General features: G+C 41.4%; 1 protein-coding gene across 4 annotated transcripts in view; it reads left to right on the top strand.

Moving 5' to 3' along the window:
- Positions 1–2,558: 2,558 nt before the first annotated feature.
- The window catches only part of wnk4a (WNK lysine deficient protein kinase 4a), a 65,663-nt gene continuing 47,396 nt past the window's right edge, over positions 2,559–20,825 (top strand). For 2 of the 4 annotated variants that reach the window (XM_078163172.1, XM_078163173.1), the window contains exons 1-2: positions 2,560–2,771; positions 3,006–3,674. In XM_078163172.1, the coding sequence (XP_078019298.1) occupies positions 3,039–3,674 (636 nt within the window). In that variant the 5' untranslated portion in view covers positions 2,560–2,771; positions 3,006–3,038. Of the gene's footprint in view, positions 2,772–3,005; positions 3,675–20,825 lie in introns of all 4 variants that reach the window. The other 2 variants (XM_078163171.1, XM_078163174.1) reach the window with 2 other exon arrangements.

Raw genomic sequence — 20,825 nt, 5'->3', positions numbered from 1 at the left:
GTTTTGTGTCTTTGAGGTAATTTTGTGTATTTTTTAATTTATTTTTGGATGTTTGGCCCCGTTTTGTAGTTACTTTTTGTCTCTCTGCAGTTATTTTGAATTTCTTTGGTGTCGTTTTGCATCTTTTTGTCATCATTTTGTGTCTCTGAGGTAATTTTGTGGGTTTTTTTTTAGTTATTTGCCCCCTTTTTGTAGTATTTTTTGTCTCTGCAGTTATTTTGTGTTGTTTTGTGCCTCTTCGTAGTCATTTTGTCTCCCTGAGGTAATTTTTTTGTCCTTTTTTTTGTTGTTTGGCCCCTTTTTGTTGTTATTTTTTTGTCTTGGTGCAGTCATTTTGTGGGGTTTTTGAGTCATTTTGCATGTCCTTGTACTCATTTTGTGTCTCTTAGGTAATTTTGTGTCTCTCTTTGGTTGTTTGACCCCTTTTGTAGTGGTTTTTTTTTTGTCTCTAGTAATTTTGTGGGGTTTTTTTGTGTCTGTTTGAGGTAATTTTGTGTCTCTATTTTTAGTTATTTGGCCCCGTTTTGTAGTATTTTTTTTGTCTCTGCAGTTATTTTGTGTTGTTTTGTGTCTCTTTGTAGTCATTTTATGTTTCTGAGGTAATTTTGTGTCTTGTCGGCCATGTTGCATCTCTTTGTATTCATTTTGTGTCTCTTTGAGGTAATTTTGCATCTTTTTATTGGTTGTTTGGCCCCTTTTTGTTGTTTTTTGTGACGTTGCAGTCATTTTGCAGGGTTTTTGGGTCATTTTGCGTGTCCTTGTACTCATTTTGTGCCTCTTTTAGGTAATGTGTCTCTTTTTGGTTGTTTGACCCTTTTGTAGTTTTTTCTTTTTGTCACTAGTAATTTTGTGGTTTTTTTTGGTTGTTTGGCCCCGTTTTGTAGTTCTTTTTTGTCTCTCTGCTGTGTATTTTGTGTCTCTTCATAGTCATTTTCTGTTTCTGAGGTAATTTTGTGTCCTTTTTTTGGTTGTTTGGCCCCTTTTTGTTTTTGTTTTTTTGTGTCTTTGCAGTAATTTTGTGGGAGTTTTTGGTCATGTTGCGTCTCTCTGTTGTCATTTTGTGGCTCTTTGAGGTCGTTTTTTGATTGTTTGGCCCCGTTTTGTAGTTCTTTTTTGTCTCTCTGCTGTTATTTTGTGTTGTTTTGTGTCCCTTCGTAGTCATGTTATGTTTCTGAGGTAATTTTTTGTCTTTTGTCGGCCGTGTTGCATCTCTTTGTCCTCATTTTGTGTCACTTTGAGGTAATTTTGTGTCCTTTGGCCCCTTTTTGTTGTTTATCTTGTTGCAGTAATTTTGTGTGTGTGTGTGTGTGTGTGTGGGGGGGGGGTCATTTTGTGTCTGTAGTCATTTTGAGTCTCTTTAAGGTCTTTTTGTGTCTTTTTTGGTCATTTAACTCGCTTTTGTCATTTTTTGTCTCTTAAGAGTTACTTTGCATGTCTTTGTGGGTTATTTTGAGTCTTTTTCTGGCTGACACTTTGGGCCCCTTGGCCTGTGTCTGGTGGGCTCGTTTAAGAATCCACCCATGTCTCCAATGTCTAAATAAAATCATGAAAGTTTTGCCTCAGTTCGGACTCCTTCCCGTGAACTTGATTGTTTAGTGGTTGTAAAAGTCAATCCGAGCTGTCTTATATGAGTCTAATTTTCATCTTTACGCTCCCATAATTTCAAACATGTTTAATATTAACATACATATTAAATACTAAAGTTCAACGATGTGAACATTGTCTACAACCAATAGCTGCGCTCTCAGCACCAAACGACAAGACGCAAGCTGGGTTGACAGTAAACATGGAGAGGACTCTGGGGGCGCAAGAACATGAACAAGTCTCGGTTCTCTTGCGCAAAGCACGGAGGAGAAATTGGTTGAGTTGTGGAGTGAACAAGAGTCGGTGTTTAATTCGGCGTGTATCTGATCCACCAACCAGCACTTATTTTAGTGAGAAATCTTAATTTTTGGAACGGTCCGCCTCTCAATTCCACAGTGTCCTCACACTAAAATAGTGCAGCCAACCAACGGAGTCTGGTCGCGAGTTGAAGCAACAAAGTTTTTACGCAAACACTGTTTATCTTTATGGATTCTACTGATGCCGAATTCATGAGAATACTGTGGACATATGACGCCTATTATCTCTTGTTTCCGGGGTCATGTGTTTTTGCAGACACATAAGAAATTGTTAATATGTCATTTTTTAAAGGGAGTTTGGCTTAATGTTTTCCAATAGGAGCAGGATGGGAAATAATCTAAAAAAAGAATCTAGTTTTACAAGTAGTGACCCTGCAAGAAATCTTATACTGTGCGACTAAAACTCACACTGCATGTAAGAGGGTAAAGTAGTGTATGGTGGGCATTGTGCAACCCACAACGCGACCCTAAATTTATATTTTGAAGGTAGTCCACACATCTTTTTGGATACCAGTGACGCATACAATAAAAGGTAAAATAGCCTAATGAAATGTTGAGGTTTTAGGCAGCAGTAGTTTGCAAACACTGCTGAAATCCTCCTGTAATTACTCCCTCTGGATAGTCTTATTAGCGCGTCAAGGCTTCGAGGGGCGGAGTTGGGAGCGCGCACTTGGAGCGCACAGGACGCTCAGCCCTCCGGAGCTCTGTTGATATAGTCAGCGCCGTCCTTTCACCGGAGGTTATGGCTGAGGACTTTGTAAAGAGAGGAGAAGAAAACAACTGGGATTATTTTATTGGAGCTATGCTTTAATCTGCTTTTAAGTGCGCGATGCGTTTATGTGAATAGTTTTTACGCAGCGGCTGTGATGAGTGAGTATTTATCCTACTTTTTCTGTTTTTTTTCCCCACACTTAGAATATATACTTTACAAGGTTGACTGTAGCTACAGGTAGCGGCCTGTTTATTTATCATGATTAATCCTGACTTGTTAGTTATATGAACAGACTTGTTATTTTATGGTTTAACGCCACTGACATCATGGAAAAGCAACTCGGAACTTAATGTAACGGTGCTCTATTTTCTTGATGCCATCTCCACATTCAGGCTCTGAATCAAGAAGACGCTGAACCTGCTACAATGTCACACGCACAGGTTGAGATACCAGGACGCGGTTTCCCAGGCCTCTCTGTGAATATGACCGACGACTGCTTATCCCGGGTCCCATCCGTGCTGAGGACGCACGGCTTGGGCGCACGGAGAAACTCTTACGGGCTGCAAAAAATCAGCATGGACATTGATTCGCCTCTGTACAGCGGCGCCCTCTCCAAAGCCTTGTCCTGGTCGGCTGAGAATATCCTGACACTGTCCGAGTCCAGAGCAGAGGATGAAAAAACCGACGAGTCTCCGCCGTCGCCGTCCCCTGTCTCCAGCCCGGGCACCAGCTCCAACACACCCCCCAGCAGCCAGGAGCCCGACGCCCGGTCTCTCACCGGGAACTGGGATCCCGTCCCGAGATCCAGCGCTCAGGAAGCCAGCTCGGAGTCTGAGAATGAACTTCAGAACAATAAGCAGCACAAAACCTTGTCTCGCATCACGTTTGATACCCAGTGGGAGCAGGAAGAGAAAGAGGACGTGGAGACCAAAGCGGTGGCAACCTCACCTGATGGAAGATACCTCAAATTCAACATAGAGATTGGAAGGGGGTCTTTCAAGACGGTCTATAAAGGACTGGACACAGAGACAACAGTGGAGGTGGCGTGGTGCGAGCTACAGGTGAGATGGCTTCTTTCATATTTCACTGTAGAGCAAAACTTTAAAGGGACAGTTCACCCCAAAATCAAGAATATAGATCCTCCCTCTAACCTGTAGTGCAATCACCAGTCTAGATTGTTTTGGGGTGAGTTGCCGAGTATTGGAGATATCAGCCATAGAGATGTCTGCCTTCTCTTTAATATAAGGGAACTAGATGGCGCTCGGCTTGTGGAGCTCAACGCGCCAAAAAATACAGTTAAAAAACTCAACATCAATGTCTCTTTCCAGAAATCATGACCTGGCCACTCAAGATAATCCACAGACCTTGTTGAGAGCGGTTTCATGTAGGAACTATTTTCTTTCTACTGACCTACACCTGCCAAGCAAGGAAGCATCTGCTGCTAGCTCACCTAGCATCCCTGAGCTAGTTAACATCACAGCTCAGCTCAGAAAGACGCCATTAATGCTTACAGTACGTTCCATTCACACTAGGAACTCAGGAATCCTGACTTCACTGTCGGAAATTTCAAGTGGAGCACCCCCCTGAAGTCATATTACCAGTATATCCAGTTTTCTTTCTACTAACTGAACTACACCCGCCAACCTGTCACTGTGCAGAAACAAGTGTGCATCTACTCATGAATGAGAGGCTCGTGCTTGTGCTCCACTGATAGCAAGACAAAATGCTGCATTACATTCACCCAGGAAGTCAGAGGTGGAAGCTGGGAATGATGTAAACCTGAATTTGATCACGTTCCAGTGCTGCAAGCTGCAAAACCAAGATGTTGTTAGCAATGCCAGTTGACGAGAACACATTACGCTGTATTGTGCGTAAACACCAGAACAACATGTCCACAAATAGAAGCTGGACAGTACTGTGTGTGCCAATGTTTTAATGAGACGCAAATAGGACAGAAGTACTAATAAACAGTATATTGCTACAGTTTTCAGTACTGGTAATCCAACTTTGGGGGGGGGGGGGTTCCAGTTGAAATTTCAGGTGAGCTGTAATGTTAGGTAGCTCAATGGTGCTAGGTGAGCTAGCAAGATGCCTGTTTCCTTCTTCACGGTGACACAATTGTGGGTATAGTTTGGTAAAAAGAAAGTAGATCCCACATGAAACTGCTCACAACAAGGTCTGTGGATTATCTTGAGTAACCGAGTCATGATTTCTGGAAAGAGACATTGCTGTTGTGTCTTTCAAGTGTACTTTTTGGGCACTTTGAGCACCACAAGCTGAGTGCCATCTAGTTCCATTATACTGGAGAGAAGGCAGACATCTCTACGGCTGATACCTCCAACACTCAGCAACTCATAGCAAAACAATCTAGACTGATAAATAGCACTACAGGTAAGAGGAAAAATATGTGTTTTTGATTTTGGGGTGAACTGCCCTTTAAGTTGCCAGTTTGGGTGGAAAAGTTTGCATTCAGGAACTCATCAGCAAAGATTTAATATACTTTAAAAGTGCATTTTCTGTCATTTAAGCAGCTGGACGGTTGCTGATAAAAGCAATGATAAGTTTCAAGTCATACTCCACACCCCATTGTTTTTTAAGCCACAGTTTACACTGGATACACTGCAGTATATCTTCCCCCCCCCAGCAACAAACCTACTTTCCCTACTCTCCTGCCCTACTCAGCTCACTAGAGTTGATGTGAAGCAGCTAATCTACTGATTATTATTCCCTGTTGACCTTGAGTCTGGCTGTGTCAGGCCCTGTTCGTGCTAACCCAGGTCATCCTGTCAGCAGTCAGCTCCAACTGAACCACTCTGTCCGGCCCGCCATGATCCCCTCTAATCTCTGTTTTCATTAACAACCGGTGACACCGAGGCGAGCTCTCTGGATGCCTCACGTGCAAAACTAAGAACAACTGAGAAAAGCTCCCATGCTCTACCGTCAGTATTTGTGTGCGATAATAGTTCCAGTAGTGCTTCAAAATGTTTCCATCCTACATCTGAGAGATAACACCTGGCTCACACGGAGCACGGAAACAAGTGAGACAGATTCACACGCTTTCTGTCTGATGAAAACTTAAAGAGGTGTCGGTCTGGTTTTTTACACCACAGTGTTTGGCATGCAGCCACCAAACAGCCTGGGTAGCAGCTGCCACTTCTCTTGCTTACATGGTTTGATAGCACAGCAGAGGATTTAAAGATTTAAGATTTAAGTCCACCCTCAACATTTGCTGGTGTGTGTGTGACGTGCATCGGTATCAGTATCTGGCACCCATGTGAGCCCTCGTAGGTGTGAAGTTATGCCCTCTAAACCTCAAATTAAACCCACTGACTTTGGACTACATAGCAATAATCACTTTTATTGGAACTTTGTTTTAAGACATCGCTGCACATGAACGCACCTTTTCACTGTGTGCAGCGAACGGCACACAAAGGCAGTCTTTGTCTTTTGCGTTAAGCTCTGCAGGAGGCACCGGCGCACAGACAGTCAGGGATTACGCGGGGTGAAGGAGTGCCCTCAAGCTCCAGCACTAGCAGGTTGGGACTCCTGCCTCAAGAGCCCACCTGTCAGTTCACTCAACAGGTGTCAGTTTGGGGAAGCTAGAAAGAGAGGCACAGATGTCCCTGTACCTGCACTGAGACAACTGTTTCACAGCTTCCAGTCAAACTCAAGCAGGTCTGTCATTGTTTGTGCTGTGACTTTTAAAGCCTTTAACTTCTGTGGAGCAAAAACCTCCCCACATTGTGTTGCAGCTCTTTGGCCGGGGGCCGTGTTGGAAACAAGCACGCTATTTCATCTCTTTACTAGAGACATGAGCCCAGTTAAGCTCCCTAATCACTCCTAATAAGCTTAAAGGTGGCCATTGTTGATATGGTTACTGTTGTGATAAGTTAACCTCAAAGACTTGGCTACATTTCTTGCCTGAAATCACCACCCCGTCCTCCCCGTGTGCCCCCTGATTGCTTAAACGAACACAAAAGCTGGCTGTTGGTGGCTAAACACAATCACCTCTGTAATGTTGATGGAGCAGCAGCCGGAGGTGCGTCATTACAAGTCAGGTAGAAATGCCTTAAGCTGTTTTAACTATGTGTTACAGAGCCTGAGCTGTAATCTGCAGGCAGTTAAGATCAGCTGTTCAGAATGTGAACAACTTCTGCTTTACCTGATTCACACTTACACAGATCATCATTTGAAGTAGTCATCATTTTAACCGAGACACTGTCCTCCTGTGTGCAGCATATTGTCGGTGTTGTTACTCAGAATACAGGTCCATCTGGGCGGTGTCCCCAGGAACCTTTTTGTGCCTGCACACAAAAAGTAAACAATGCATTTAAGTTTTTCCATGACATACTACACCAAAGCTCAGCCAGGACGGTGTAAAATACAAAACAGGGCTCACGTCACTGCTCATAAACTCTACCAACTAATATTAAGACTATAATAAGATTATAATACAATAGAAAAGTAAGCACTCATTGGAATTAGAGCTCATTTAAGCTGATGTTAGCAATGTTTGGACAGGTCCTCCTTGGGCAAACTTACATGAAGGAAATAAAATATATGCAACACGAATAGATAAACCTTTCCAAGGCTGCAACTAATGATTATTTTAAATGTTAATTAATTTGTTGAGTATTTTCTCAATTAATTGATGAGTTGTTTGGTTTATAAAATGTCAAGTACTGTTTCCTAAAGCCCAAGATGACACCTTCAAATGTTTTGTTTTGTCCACAACCCAAAGATATTCAGTTTATTATCAGAGAGGATTACAGAAACAAGAAAATATTCACGTTTTAGAGGCTGGAATCAGCCAATTTTAACTTAGTTTTTATCAGATATTTATTTAAATCTTTATCAAATACAGTTGCAGCGATATACTGGTTTTAATGTATACCGTGGTTTGAAAATTGACAGTTATACTGTGTGCATTTGCTCATGTACGCTATTGAAAAAATGCAGCTGGACGGAAATTCTCACTTTTATTTATTTATTTTTTACACATACTTTCAGTTAAAAAAAAGGGTTTCAAGGTTCAATTATAGTAATAAAAAGTTTGTTTAACTGCTGTTTTCGTTGCGTTAAGGGTCATTGTAACTGAAAATAATAACTCTGTTATAGAGTGCCGAAGTCACGCCCCTTCCGGTGAAGCTCGTGGGACCTTAGATGGGAAAAAAATATGAATGGCAGTGAATGAGGGGAGAAATATTATCTTTTGGTCCCGTTTGAGTTGCGACATGAAATCCAAATTTGTCGTTAATGAATTTAAAACATACATTTTAAGGTCACGAAAGTCACACTTTGTGGTAAAACTGTTTAGATAAGCTTTTGAAAAAAACTTAATTAGAAAAACTACAAAGGAGGCGGTCGCGTATGTGACGTCATAGCTTTCGCTCGCTTCCAGCAGCTTGGAGTGACTGCAGCCTGGCACAAAACACACAAACATCTTCAATCATAAATCCATTAATCATAAAACAGTGGAATTTCAGCGGGGAGGCCAAGCTGCAGGAAGCAAGCGAAAGCTATGACGTCACATACGCGACCTCCTCCTGTGTACTCTTGAGTCTTTCTAATTAAAAAGCTTATATCTCAACAGTTTTACCACAAAGTATGACTTTCTTGACCTTAAAATTTATGTTTTAAATTCATAAACAACATAATATGTTGTTTAAATTTAACTTTATATTTAAAATATAAATTTTAAGCTTTTAAATATTATTTAGATTTCATGTCGCAACTCAAACGGGAACAAAAGATAATATTGCTCTTCCCATTCACTGCCATTCATATTTTTTCCGATCTAAGGTCCCATGAGCTCTACCGGAAGGGGCGTGACTTCGGCACTCTCTATCGTGATATCATGACATCGTGATATTTTCTGAGACAGTTGTTGTACTGTGAAAATCTCAAACCGTTGCAAACCTATAATCAAATTTGTTTGCAAGTTTGCAATTAATTCAAAGGTGACAACTTATTGATTAATCATTACAGCTCTGTGATATACACTTTCACAGTGCAGATACTTTTCTGTGATATTTTTATTTATTTTTTCCTACTAACTTTTTGTGGATGTTTGCATGTATTTAGATTGCTTCCAACACATGCACATATTGTCTCACTGCTAAGCTGATATGTCGGCATGGACAATATCATTAGGAAGGATTGTAGTGAGATGGTGGTATTGAAATAAAATAAAATATTGATATCATGGTAATAATACAGTATGATAGTATTGTGTAAATAATCAAGAACCTCTTAAATCATTATTGTTTATTCCCATTCTCGCTTTGTCTCCCTCCCCCACCACCATCTGGTTGTGTTTTCACCATCCATTAAGTGCAATTGCTCTTTTTGTCAGATTTTGTAAAGATACGATGACAGACTCTCTCCACCTGCCTACACTCGTATTTTGAGTTTGATCCAAATTTATCAGATTTATTTTAAGAGCTGATTCCGCTTTTGGTCTCCGCACCTTTTACATTTTTAGATATCTGATAATGTCAACCATGTGACACAGCCCAAATGTGAAGCACTTGTATTTCACAATGTGCTGCAGCCTTTACTTTATGTGTACAACTTGTATCTATAATATTATATTTATTGCATTCTCTATTGTCTTAGTGAAGTCGGTGATAGAATAGATTTATTAGTAACAACAGAGCTCTAAAGACATGTTGCTGTAAGTTAAGGGCTGTTCCTAAAGAAAGCAAAAACCCTTCCCAGGTGGCAGCTACCTAGCAACCCTTCCCCCACAGGCACCCAGGTGACACAGGTGCCATACAGGCAACATAAACTGGGCTCTGACGGAAATGTAGAGGTGATAAAAAATGGATGAGCCATTACATTGTCTCCACCTTCTTCCATTCAGTCCACACTGGGACACAAAGAGTTTCCAACGCACTGTATCTGCTACTGTATGTCATTGTTATTGCTGAAGTGCCACAGATATGAAATGCCGAATCATGAAGCACGACGAACCCTGAATGTAACACCACAGTGAGCTCCTTAGTAACTGATAGGAGCGAGTGCACTGTAGTGTAAATCCTTTTTGGTGAGCTCCATTTAAAGGGCATTGGTTGCACAATACCTGATCTTATTCAAGGGCAGTTTCCTTCAGCCTGCCCTGCAGCACACACTCTGATACTTTCATGCTTGCATGTTTTTAAACCCATTCTTTAATCATGCTCTATTTAAACAGCCACACCATGCTCTACTTCACCACAGCCCACCTGTATTTTCAGCACTATCAGTGTTTATGAGGGCTGTGTGGTGCTGCTGCAAGATCGGCTTGAGTGCATTTGAAAACACCGCAGCACCTACAAGCAATTAGCCAATTCTTTGGACGTGTAAACACAGACTGAGAGACAGTTTTCTGCTGATTATGTCAAATCAAGTTGTAAAGGTTGGTGAGCTCCTTATGTGGTTTACAGACGTCACAAACTTTTTTTTTAGTTAACGAGAACCCTTTTTTTTTTGATAAACGTTTCCTGCAACACATAAAACTCTCCAGTGATACTGTGCCTATGTGGGCTGACCCGACATGAACCTGCACAGTTTATGTCCATGCCTGACCCAAACCACTGCAGCATAGTTTGGGGATGAGTCTGATTTAAAAACCTGAATTTCCACAGTAATTTTATTTCATATAAAGTTTTTAGATTGTATTTCATAAAGATATATTTATGGCATGGCACCCAAAATGTCAGACTTTGGCTTCTGTAATAAATTCAAAAATCATTTTGTAGACAGATATTTTATTTCTCAAAGTAAAGATGAAAAGAAAAGGACTGATTTTATTGTCGGTATCAAAATTGTATCAGCTGTAATATGCATAAAAATGTCATCATTTAGTTTCAGCTCTTTATTAGTGCTTTAATGACTAAGGCACAACAGTTTAATTATTTATAAATATTGTTGCTCATTTTTCCAGCAAAAGAAGCCAAACATTTACTGGTTCCACCTTCTCAAATTTAAAGAATTGGTTCATTTCCTTGTTTTATAGCTATTGTAATATAAGCTTGTGGTTAAGAAAATGAGGGCCTCAAAAATGTTTTTGATGATGCATAGCTTGCATAACAATCTACATTTCCATTTTTCCCCAGAACATTTATACACATTATATTCAGAATTTACCTAAACATATAAAGAAAACTCCTTCGACATCCGCTCCAATGTCTTAACCCATTGGTTGGAAAAAGCAAAATTTAAATAGAAAAAAATAAAAAATTAAAAAAGGAATGAAAAATAATAATAATAATTTTTAATCCTGATTTACTTTACATGTCTTGAAATTATAATAATGGCCTTTCAGTTACTTCATTTCAAGTCTCTCAAATGTGAGTATTTACTGTGTTGTTGTGCATCATAGTTGATTATCTTTGGGTTTTGAAAGTTTTAGTTGGACGAACAAGCATTTTGAAGATGTCACCTTGGGCTCTGGGAAGTTATGACCGGCATTTTTCACTGTTTACTAGCATTTTACAGACTAAACAATTCACTGAGTCTAAGAAAAATGGCTATATTACTCAATAACAAAGGCATTTTTAGTTGTAGCTCGACTCTGTTTAAAAGTCTCAGAGAAACGGAGTTACCTAAGGACAGAAGGAAGGAGGAGGAGGTGTGATGATGGTGGAAGATTTACATCACCCCTGCTGTAGTAAGAGTTGGAACCATTACCTGAGTGAAAATGGGCTCACTGGGCAGAAAGAGCTAGAAGCTGCACTGTTTACATATTAGCTCACAGGCTTAAAGCTCATATAAAAGCGCCGGATTAAATTAAAGCTGTAAAACCTCATTAACGCCGTGATTCTCTGGTCCGCACAGTTTGAATTCTTAAACAACAAAGCATAAATCTATTTCTCTGTTGCCTCCGTCCTCATGCTCGCCCGGCCTTACACAAGCCTGGCTGTGTAACCTTTATCTGAATGTGGCTAGTGTTCAGTGACATAACACACGCTGTGGGCTTCCTATCAGTTCTAGTGTGGCCAACATCAACAGTGCCTTTCCTTGCAGGGCCCACGGTGCAGCGAGATCCAGCTTATCAGGGCCTGCCAATGTTCTCCGAGGAGAGGGTGAAGGAGGCCCACAATGATAGCCTACATTTACACATGGCAGCACGTCACTTTGACGTGAGGCCTTTTTGTTTGTTTGCTTTTGCTCTATGCAGTCCTGAGGGGAAGGCTGCACTGTGTCACCTATAAAACACAAACTGTACTAAATGTGCGCTCATTTGGTGATTGGCTTGCAAGATACAGCTTGTCTGTATCATACAGTGTGCGCTCAGTGCTGAAGCCAGATAACAGTGTCTCATTGGCTGCTGTTGATAGTATGTTAGTGTCTTATTTAGGGTGGATACTGTAAGAAACTGTGCTCAGAGGCCTAAGGGCTGTTTGGTGTGTTTGTAAGTTTCTGTTCAGAGCTAAACTGCTTGAACGTGTGAAGGTGAGTGTGGACGTGTTTTCCTATATGTCTTAGCCATGTGAGCGACAAGTGACTGCACCCAGCCTCTCACCTTATCCATGCTGGAGGGGGCCCTGCTCAGTGACCCTAAACAGGATAAGAGGGTTAAGAAAATAGATGTGTGAATGGTACAAACTTGTCCAAGTCTTTCAGAATTTAAAGGAGAAGGGAACAGTTTTTGAAATAAGTCCAGCTGGCAGCGGCGAAACAAGCTAAAATGCATCTACCTGGAACAGGTGTATCTTTTGCCACAAACAGGCTCAGACTGTTGTTATGAGTATCTTATATTACCAGATATTACCGCGACAACCTTCCACTTGCGCCGGTCTGTTTTGTGTCTAAGTCTCACCAACGAGAAGTCTCGTTCTGAAATCTTGCGGGGCTTGACTTGTTGCAGGAAGAAAACAGTGTAAACGGCGGTGAGAGTCGGAGAGATGAGAGCCAGTAATAGTTCAATTTGTTTGAGTAAAGGAGAATAAGATACGCTTTCTGTGCTCCAACAAGCAAACAGTTGGGAAAAACATTTCATTCCTCTCTAGGGTCCTTTCTGTAATGCTGTCTGACACTTGAAATTACAATCTGAGCCTGTCAGTGGCAAAAACATGCACTGTTAGGGCCATTTCATAGTCGACTCACGCAATGCGAGCAAGCGACGCGAGCAACGCACTTCCTTTCATAGTCAACACATTGATCGCAAACGACGTGGGCGATACTTGCAAATGCAGTACATTGCTCACGCAATAGGGGGTAGCAGAGTCACCGGTACATTCCGGCTAGCTAGTACTGCTATTTTATTAGAGTGCAGGGCACTAGAACTGTCATATAAATGGAGGTGTGCCCGTAAGAGTTGGCAAAGTTTTTCCTCCTCACCCGCCATATTTTATTTTCCTGCTTCTTCTGTGAATAACAAAAAGTGGTTAATTTCAAGTATGTCGCTTGCATTATCACCCCCGCTGGCAACGTATGGTATTACACGTGTCGCTGCGTCACGTATCAAAAAAATGGACAACACATTTTGAGACACAAGCACGCATCATGGAGGTCAGTGCGTCTAGATGCGTCCCAGTGCGTTCGCGTCTGCGTGCCTTTGTGTCGACTATGAAATGGCCCTTAGTCAGCGTAAATTGATGAGGCACACCTGCCCGGAGTGGCTACATTGCAGCCTTTTTCACTGCTGCCATCTGCAGTGATCTTGCTCAATACTGATTAAATTCCAAAAACTGTTGTCTCCATTAGTCACTTAAACACAAAAACATGGGAAACAAGTTGAAAATTAACAGAGTTCCCAAAGACTTAAGGAATCAGTGCTGCTGTAGCCTTGTTCTTGCACCTTGCCTTGTTTATATAGTTTCAAACGACATGTCCAGTGTAACATTTTTTTCAGTTTTGGTGATTTATTATACATACTATGTACTCTTTTGCACCCAGGAGTATTGTTGCTGCCATGAATGGAGAAACCCCCTCTTTCTTTTGAAGCCATATGTGCATTTTGCAGACTTTTTTCTGAGTACCAGTAAAGCCTGATTTATGGTAGAGCACTTGACACTTTAAATGAGTGTTGCTCACAAGAAATGACGTATTTTCGACCGCAAAGGTGAAGCTCAACACCTTCCTTTGAGGTCATGCACCTGCAGAAGTTTGTTATGTTATGGACCCAGTCATAATTTGTCGGGCAAAGTGATTGGGTAGATATATTGCGGCATATTGTAGCTCCTTTGTTTGGTTCACTGAATGCACTGACCACTTCTTTTTCTTGCGCTCCTGTTGTCATCTCAGTAAAAGCCCATTTTCAGCCTTTGAATCAACGTACCTTGCATAAACCTTTACTGGCCACCAGTTACGTTGGCATGTTTTTCCATTATAAGTCGTGTCAGTCGTGTTTTTATTTTATTATATTGTATTTAACTGTAGTAGTCTGCAATGTCTGTCCATATAAGATTGGATTTAATCTTTGTAAAAGGCAGAACCTGACAATGTCTTTAAGTATTAAAAATATTCAGATGTAGGCTACATTTTATTTGTATTAATAATTATTATTCCATTCAATAGCTTCTGTAATTTAGACAGCTAAACATGATATTTACTGTAGATAAGCCGCTATTCAGCCAGACCGGCTGCGAGACACACTGTACAAACACAGTAATCTGACTTTCTGTTTGTTTTTCTATTATGTTTAAGGCCTTAACAAACATCCAGAGTATGCTGTGAAGTCATAGCGGAGAACATGTAGAGAGATACTGACTGAAAATGATCATAAGCCTGATCTGTTGCCCATCATTTTATTTACTGTCAGCGGTACAAAGGCTCTCAACATGTACCTCTGCCAGCCACAGACTGGGAACACTAAGTGGAAAAAACAGATTATAAACTGGTTCTCCATGTGCCAGATGTAATGACTGAGCTATTGTACTTTTACGTACACGAGTGTGCTGCTGGCAAAGCCTCTGTCTCTCCTGAGTCGTTGCTTTTATTTGGATCCGTCTGTACTGTGGATCGATTCTTCATGTGAGAGATTTCAGCCAGTGTTCCAGGGTTGTTTAAAGTTTTCCAGCTTCCAGTAATAGTATTCTGGTGACCCATTTATTATACAATCGCTGGCTCTGCTTCATGTGGAAAGCTTGTTTCTTGACACTAGGCTCATCCATTCAGGATAACATCAATATCCATCCCTCTAGAAGAATCTTTTGTGTTTCACATTGACTCTGTCTCTTTCAGTGGAGCACAAATACAATATACTGCATCTGTAACATATCGGATATGTATCTGGATGCTCTCCGCTACTTGGACTTGCCCTTAACTCTCAGATTATGCTCTGCCTATCAGTGCAGGTGAAATCTACTCCTGATGAAGATGATTCCTAACACATTTAAAGGAGTGTTTTGGATATTTTTTTTAAGTGGGGTTGTATGAGGTATTCGTCCATAGTCAGTGTGTAGTAGATGCAGAGAAGCTAAGCAATGTACTGCTGTGGATGGGGGTTCTATATTAAGAGTATTTTCACTGTTTTACCTTTCCATCAGACGGCCTGGTTTGATGGGAAACTCATTAACAGCCTTATTTCCCCAACTATGCTCTAAAGCCACCAGACTCCATTGACAAAAGCAGCAATTTTAGCTCGCTGGATGCGGTGGCTACTGGTCTACCACTGACTCGATCAGTTAGTTAGTCTGTGTTATTCTGTGACTTGGGTGAAACCGAACTAAAACCTTAAAACACGAAAGTCACACAATTAGACAAACTAACAAAACTATTTGAGGCAGCAGTAGACCTGAACCTGATGAACAGAGCCTGGGTTTGTTGAAGGTGGCAGTGTTGTTTGGGCTGAGAAAGCCTGTGAGTTTATCTTCTCTATCTTCTTTAACTTTAGCATATATTGGAGTTATGATATGTAGCATGTGAAATAGGGTATGGTGAATGTGCTAGGAAAGGTAGTATCAGCACAGTCGCTACCTGGAGCTCTCATGAACGGAGCCTGGGTTTGTTAAAGGTGGCAGTGTTGTTTGGGCTGAGAAAGCCTGTGAGTTTATCTTCTCTATCTCCTTTAACTTTAGCTTATATTGGAGTTATGATATGTAGCATGTGAAACAGGGTATGGTGAATGTGCTAGGAAAGGTAGTATCGGCACAGTCGCTACCTGGAGCTCTCATGAATGGAGCCTGGGTTTGTTGAAGGTGGCAGTGCTGTTTGGGCTGAGAAAGCCATGTGTAAGTAAAGTAAAGGAGGTTGTTGGGTTGGTGCGGGGAGCAGTGAGAGCTGGCATTAGGGGAGTGTCTCTGGGATGCCAGAGATCTCTGTCTAGCCTCCTGGAGGTGTCGTGGGACCAACTAGACGAAACACCTGATGACCCCAAAGACATGTTAGTTATCACTACTCATTGGTCTGTAAAGTTAAGCCTTGCCATAATAGTTTATCAGGTTATTCACTAAGCGCTGATCCTTTATCTAGAGCACAAATTTCTTGTGTTTATTTGAATCGCTTAGCTTTCATGTCAGTACTCCTGCCTGCCTCTCCAAACTGGGGGCGTGCTAACTGACGTCTACTGCGTGTAATACACTGACAATGGATAAGTACCTCATACAACCCCACTTCAAAAGATCCAAACTATCCCTTCAAAGGAATATTTCACTTGCAAAATGACCATTTGTGTATCAGTTACTCACCATGTGTTCCCTTGAATGTGTGAGGAGTACTTCTTGCTTTATTTCACGCCATATTCTGATTGGTCAGTTTGTAGGAATTGGTTGTAGCAGCCGTCACAGAGAGACACTCTGTCCTTAAATAAAAGGATATTGTCCGATTTTCTGGTGCCGATTCTCAAAATTGGACATAATGGACTTGCCTCAGGAACACAGGGTTTTGACATGTTCATCATAATTTCCATTTCAATGATGTAGAACAGAGAAAAACAGCAAATCCTTATGTTTAAGTTTGTTTGATAAATGACTTATATGATGATTATAATCAAAATCATGTGGTTTAATTTACTGTTGATTGATTTATCTAGTAATCGACGGCCACCATGTTTCTCTCATGTTTGTCAACTTTTCCATGTTCACAGTCCAATATCATTTAGTGTATAGGAAAAAAAAATCAGTCGTACACATTGGAAAAACCTCAGTGTTTTTCGCATTGACAGTGTTTGACTGTGCAGCCGTTCCTTTAGAGGAAAACATGTGGTCACCCTGCAGTTTGGGCCCTGGAGAGGCCCCGAGTCCTGCTTCCTAAACAAACCAAAGACCTCAAGTTTTAATAGCTGTTGGGGCTCTGAGGCCATAGTTGGTAAGGGAAAAGACTGCTCCTTGGGGTCACCTCTGGTCATTTCTGAACTGACCATGTGTGTCGGAGTGTGCAGGACGGAGGTGTCGGGGGTGTAAATGTGCTCCAAGCTGCCATGTGAGTCCTGCGATGAATCAGCCATTGGTGTACAGTAATGGCTCTACCTGTTTGGGGCCCGGCACGTTGCAGTGCCCATCAACAAACACTGCACTGTGTTTTCTCAGTCAACAGAAAGCATGAATTTGTGTTTCCTTGAACTGTGCTGCCATAGTTCACATTTATATTTAACCTCAAACTCACATTCATGCTCTCAAAATATCTGTCATTTTGTGTCTTTATCGGACAGAGCTGAGCAGCCACTCGAGGATTCATAAATCTTTCATCTTGTTGCCTTCCTGTGACAAGGCCACTGCTTGCATACCATCACTTCGTAAACTGTATCCGGTGCTGGTTGCCAGTGGCATTTGATAGCACATCCTTGTTTGTCAGTGTAACACTATGCCGCTGCACCCCTCCTGCAGCCAGAGTGGAGTACAAATAACCTAGTTACCAAACGTACAGTTTCAACATGTTTCCCGTATGCCAGACATCTCCACAAAGCAAATCTTTTCTTGATTATGACGCGAATAAAAGAATGTTGCTATTCTCTGAAGGTATTTGGAATTTCAAGTGATATTCAAGGACTTTTGTCAGCTTTATAAAAAACAATATTAAAAAGAAAAAACTGCTCAGAGATGAAAGCACCTTCTCTGTTTACCGGCTTTTGCAAAGCTCAGGGTCATAACAACCTCAAAAGGTTTTGCTCTAATGCTCTTCTGGTCACATCTAAGTCAAATCGTATTTCCCAGCAAAGCTTAGTGTATATTGTCCAGTTTGGAGTGCCAGATGTGTGGAGCTTTCTGCGTCAGGACAGATCAAACGGTGACAGCTTTGTTGTCATCCGTGGAAAAATATACTTGATTTTCTACACCAGTGGCTCCCAAAGTGGGGGTCAGGATCAAGGGGCAACCTCTGAGCCGATGAAGTGCCAAAAACTGCAGATCCCTGAATGGCTTCTCCCACCTGGCTCTAGGAGCAAGTCACTGTCCATAGACGCCTAATTTAAAATGTCCAATTTATAGCAGAAGTCCCTAAAGTTATGCATATTTAAGGGTCGGGGTGTTTAAATGAGACATTGCTGTGGTGTCTTTCAAATGCATTTTTTGAGCACAAGTCGAGTGCCATCTAGTTCCATTATATTAGAGAGAAGGCAGACATACAGCCGATATTGCCAACACTCAGCAGCTCACACCAAAACAAGACAATAAGAAGCACTACAGGTGATGGGAAGAAATGTTTTTGATTTTGGGGTGAACTGTTCCTTTAAATCAGTACCCACATTTTTTTCTACACAAATGTTTTTTATTTATCTTTCAGCCTTTCTCCGTCATTCTTAAGAAGTCATGTATAGTAAAACTTCTGCAGGCCTGTAGAAAATTATCGAAATTAAACAACGTGGAAAACAAGTGTGGGAACCTCTCTAGAGCTTCTGTATTTTCCCTCTCCTGTTTGGCAGGACCCACCTATGTGACACCCAAATGGTTCTTAAATGAACCATAAAAACAAGTGTGTGCAAATACTGTAACTGGTGCCAGAAGATCTAAGGAATCCGCCCAGGAGGGATATACCTTCAAAACCTGTCGGTTTTTTCTTGTCGTGAACTTGTTGAGGCCTGTAGTCAGTGGTAACGGATGGTAATTATCATAAACATTTTAAAACGATTAGCCCTGAGGTCATTCTTGTAATCAGATCGGGGGTTTGATGGTTCAATCTACTAATGTAAATGACTGGATGAAATCTGTGTACTAATAAAGGTGATTGTGAAGTGGTGGGAACATTACAGTATTTTATGTTTTGTGTTCAGATCATAAAAAATGGTTTACATACTTAAGAGCATTTTTACAGGATCAATAACTTAACAAAAAGTCAAATAATTATTTTCAATTAATGTGACATCAGTACAAAATCCACAAAGAATGATGTGAATTCATGCGCAATAAAATATTTAGTCAAATATTTATGATGTCAGTAAATGATCAGAGGGGTTGTAAAGAAGCACTCATGCAGATTATTGTCTGTGGCAGCCACAGTTGCCCACTTGACTCAGTTTAATCAGGTTTAAGAGCCCACAGGTTCATCTCAGCCCTTTATAGCTGCAGAGGACATAACTGTGACGGAGCATGACTGGCTGTTATGTCCGCTGTGTAACGAACACACAATTTTCAATAATGGCACTCGGTGTGTAGGATGAGGAAACGCTGAATGTATCTTGTTTATGTGTGGAAGAATCTCATGTGACACATTGTTTACAGAATTCTCACACACGGGGTGTCTGCAGGCACTTTAAGGGGACCTACTATGCTTTATCATACTTTTGTCATATATGTAGTGTTACGGTGAAGGATGGTCGTATTAGACATAGTCAGAGTTTCCCGTGAGTAAAATCCTCAGGCTTCAGACCGCTCTGAGTACCTTGTTTCTACGCTGGTTACAGTATGACATTATGGTGTGCTGGGAATGGTCATCTGCTCCAGGCACTCTACTGCAAGTGGTTACTTTACATAGCCTACACTGCTAGGCCGTCATTCTCCGGATACAAGTACACCGCTAACGTACATGTAGCTACATGCTAACGTGAGGGAAACATGTAGTCTTGGTTGCTAATGTTTTCAATATCTCCTTGATTTTGGATCATACACCTGCTGGAACATTTCTGGTTGTGTTTAGAAGCTTTTATTGGTGATTTTTCACAGTAGAAACTGCTGCTATTCTCCAGTGCAGTCATTCTCTGCATGCAGGTACACCGCTAATGGCTAATGCACATGTAGCTACATGCTAAGATAAGAGAAACATGTAACCTTAGTTGCCGATGTGGGTAATTTCGCCACAATTTTGGATCACAATTCTGCTCGAACATGTCCAGTTGTGTTTAGCAGGGCTCAACAATAAGGATTGCCCGATTGCCCGGTGCAAGTAAAACTCACGGTTGGGCATGTAAACTAACAACTCACTTGCCCGATCGGGCAAGTTGCTAAAAATAGTAAAAGTTAATAACTAATTGATAAAATAAATGTATTTTAAAACGTGCTCTTCGGCTCTGATGCAGCGGTCTCTCTGCCTGAAGTCACAGACACAGCTGTGTAATAATGTCCTGCCCACAGCCCCCATTGATATTATTTTGCACGACGGATGCTTCATATAATAACATAACAACATACTATTTATGGTGTTACGCCATCGTGTCATATCTGTCTCTACATGGTCACACGTTAACAATTCTCCTCTGCTCTCTGTATCGTGCACGGCGGAGTTCCGCCACACACACAGGTGAGCACGCTAGAGCGGCTCGGGCCGCATTTTCCTGACCAAACCTGACCCCGAGCCCGGTGCAGTTTGTCAGCTGGCAAAGTTATTGTTATGGACAATGTGTAAATAACCATCAACAGACTGCTGTTACGCACAGACAAACACGCTGCTCGCACAGCAGCGCAGCACGGCACTCATGCTGAGCTTGTGTTGCGTTCAGGCGTTGTCACGTAAATAACAACTTCCAACACTTAAATAGGTCATAGCACAAAACTGCAGCATGTCATGTGACTTTTTACTTTTATTATATTCAATAAAATTGTATGTTCCTAAATCTTGAGACACCTCATATGTAAGCTAGACAGATATTTCACCTGCTCATTACTGTGCACACATGTACTGTATGTACTTAGTCCTAAAGAGCCCTTCTGGTGCCAGTAGATACATAGAAACATCCCAGCAGGCTGTGCTTTGCAAGCATACAAAAAAGTTTCACGCATGTGAAAATTATTTTTCATGCGTGTGCTTCACCTCCGCTGCTACAACTCCATCCTAGGGGAAACACTGCTGTGTGCATTTTGTGCAACAGGTGGATGTGGTAGTCTACTGGTAGAGTAGAGAGAGAGCTAAGTAGC

This window comes from Epinephelus lanceolatus, chromosome 21 (genome assembly GCF_041903045.1).
Source record: "Epinephelus lanceolatus isolate andai-2023 chromosome 21, ASM4190304v1, whole genome shotgun sequence".
In the NCBI taxonomy this organism is placed as follows: domain Eukaryota; kingdom Metazoa; phylum Chordata; class Actinopteri; order Perciformes; family Serranidae; genus Epinephelus; species Epinephelus lanceolatus.
The sequence above is the reverse complement of the archived record's forward strand: the minus strand, read 5'-3'. Positions and strand labels throughout refer to the sequence as shown.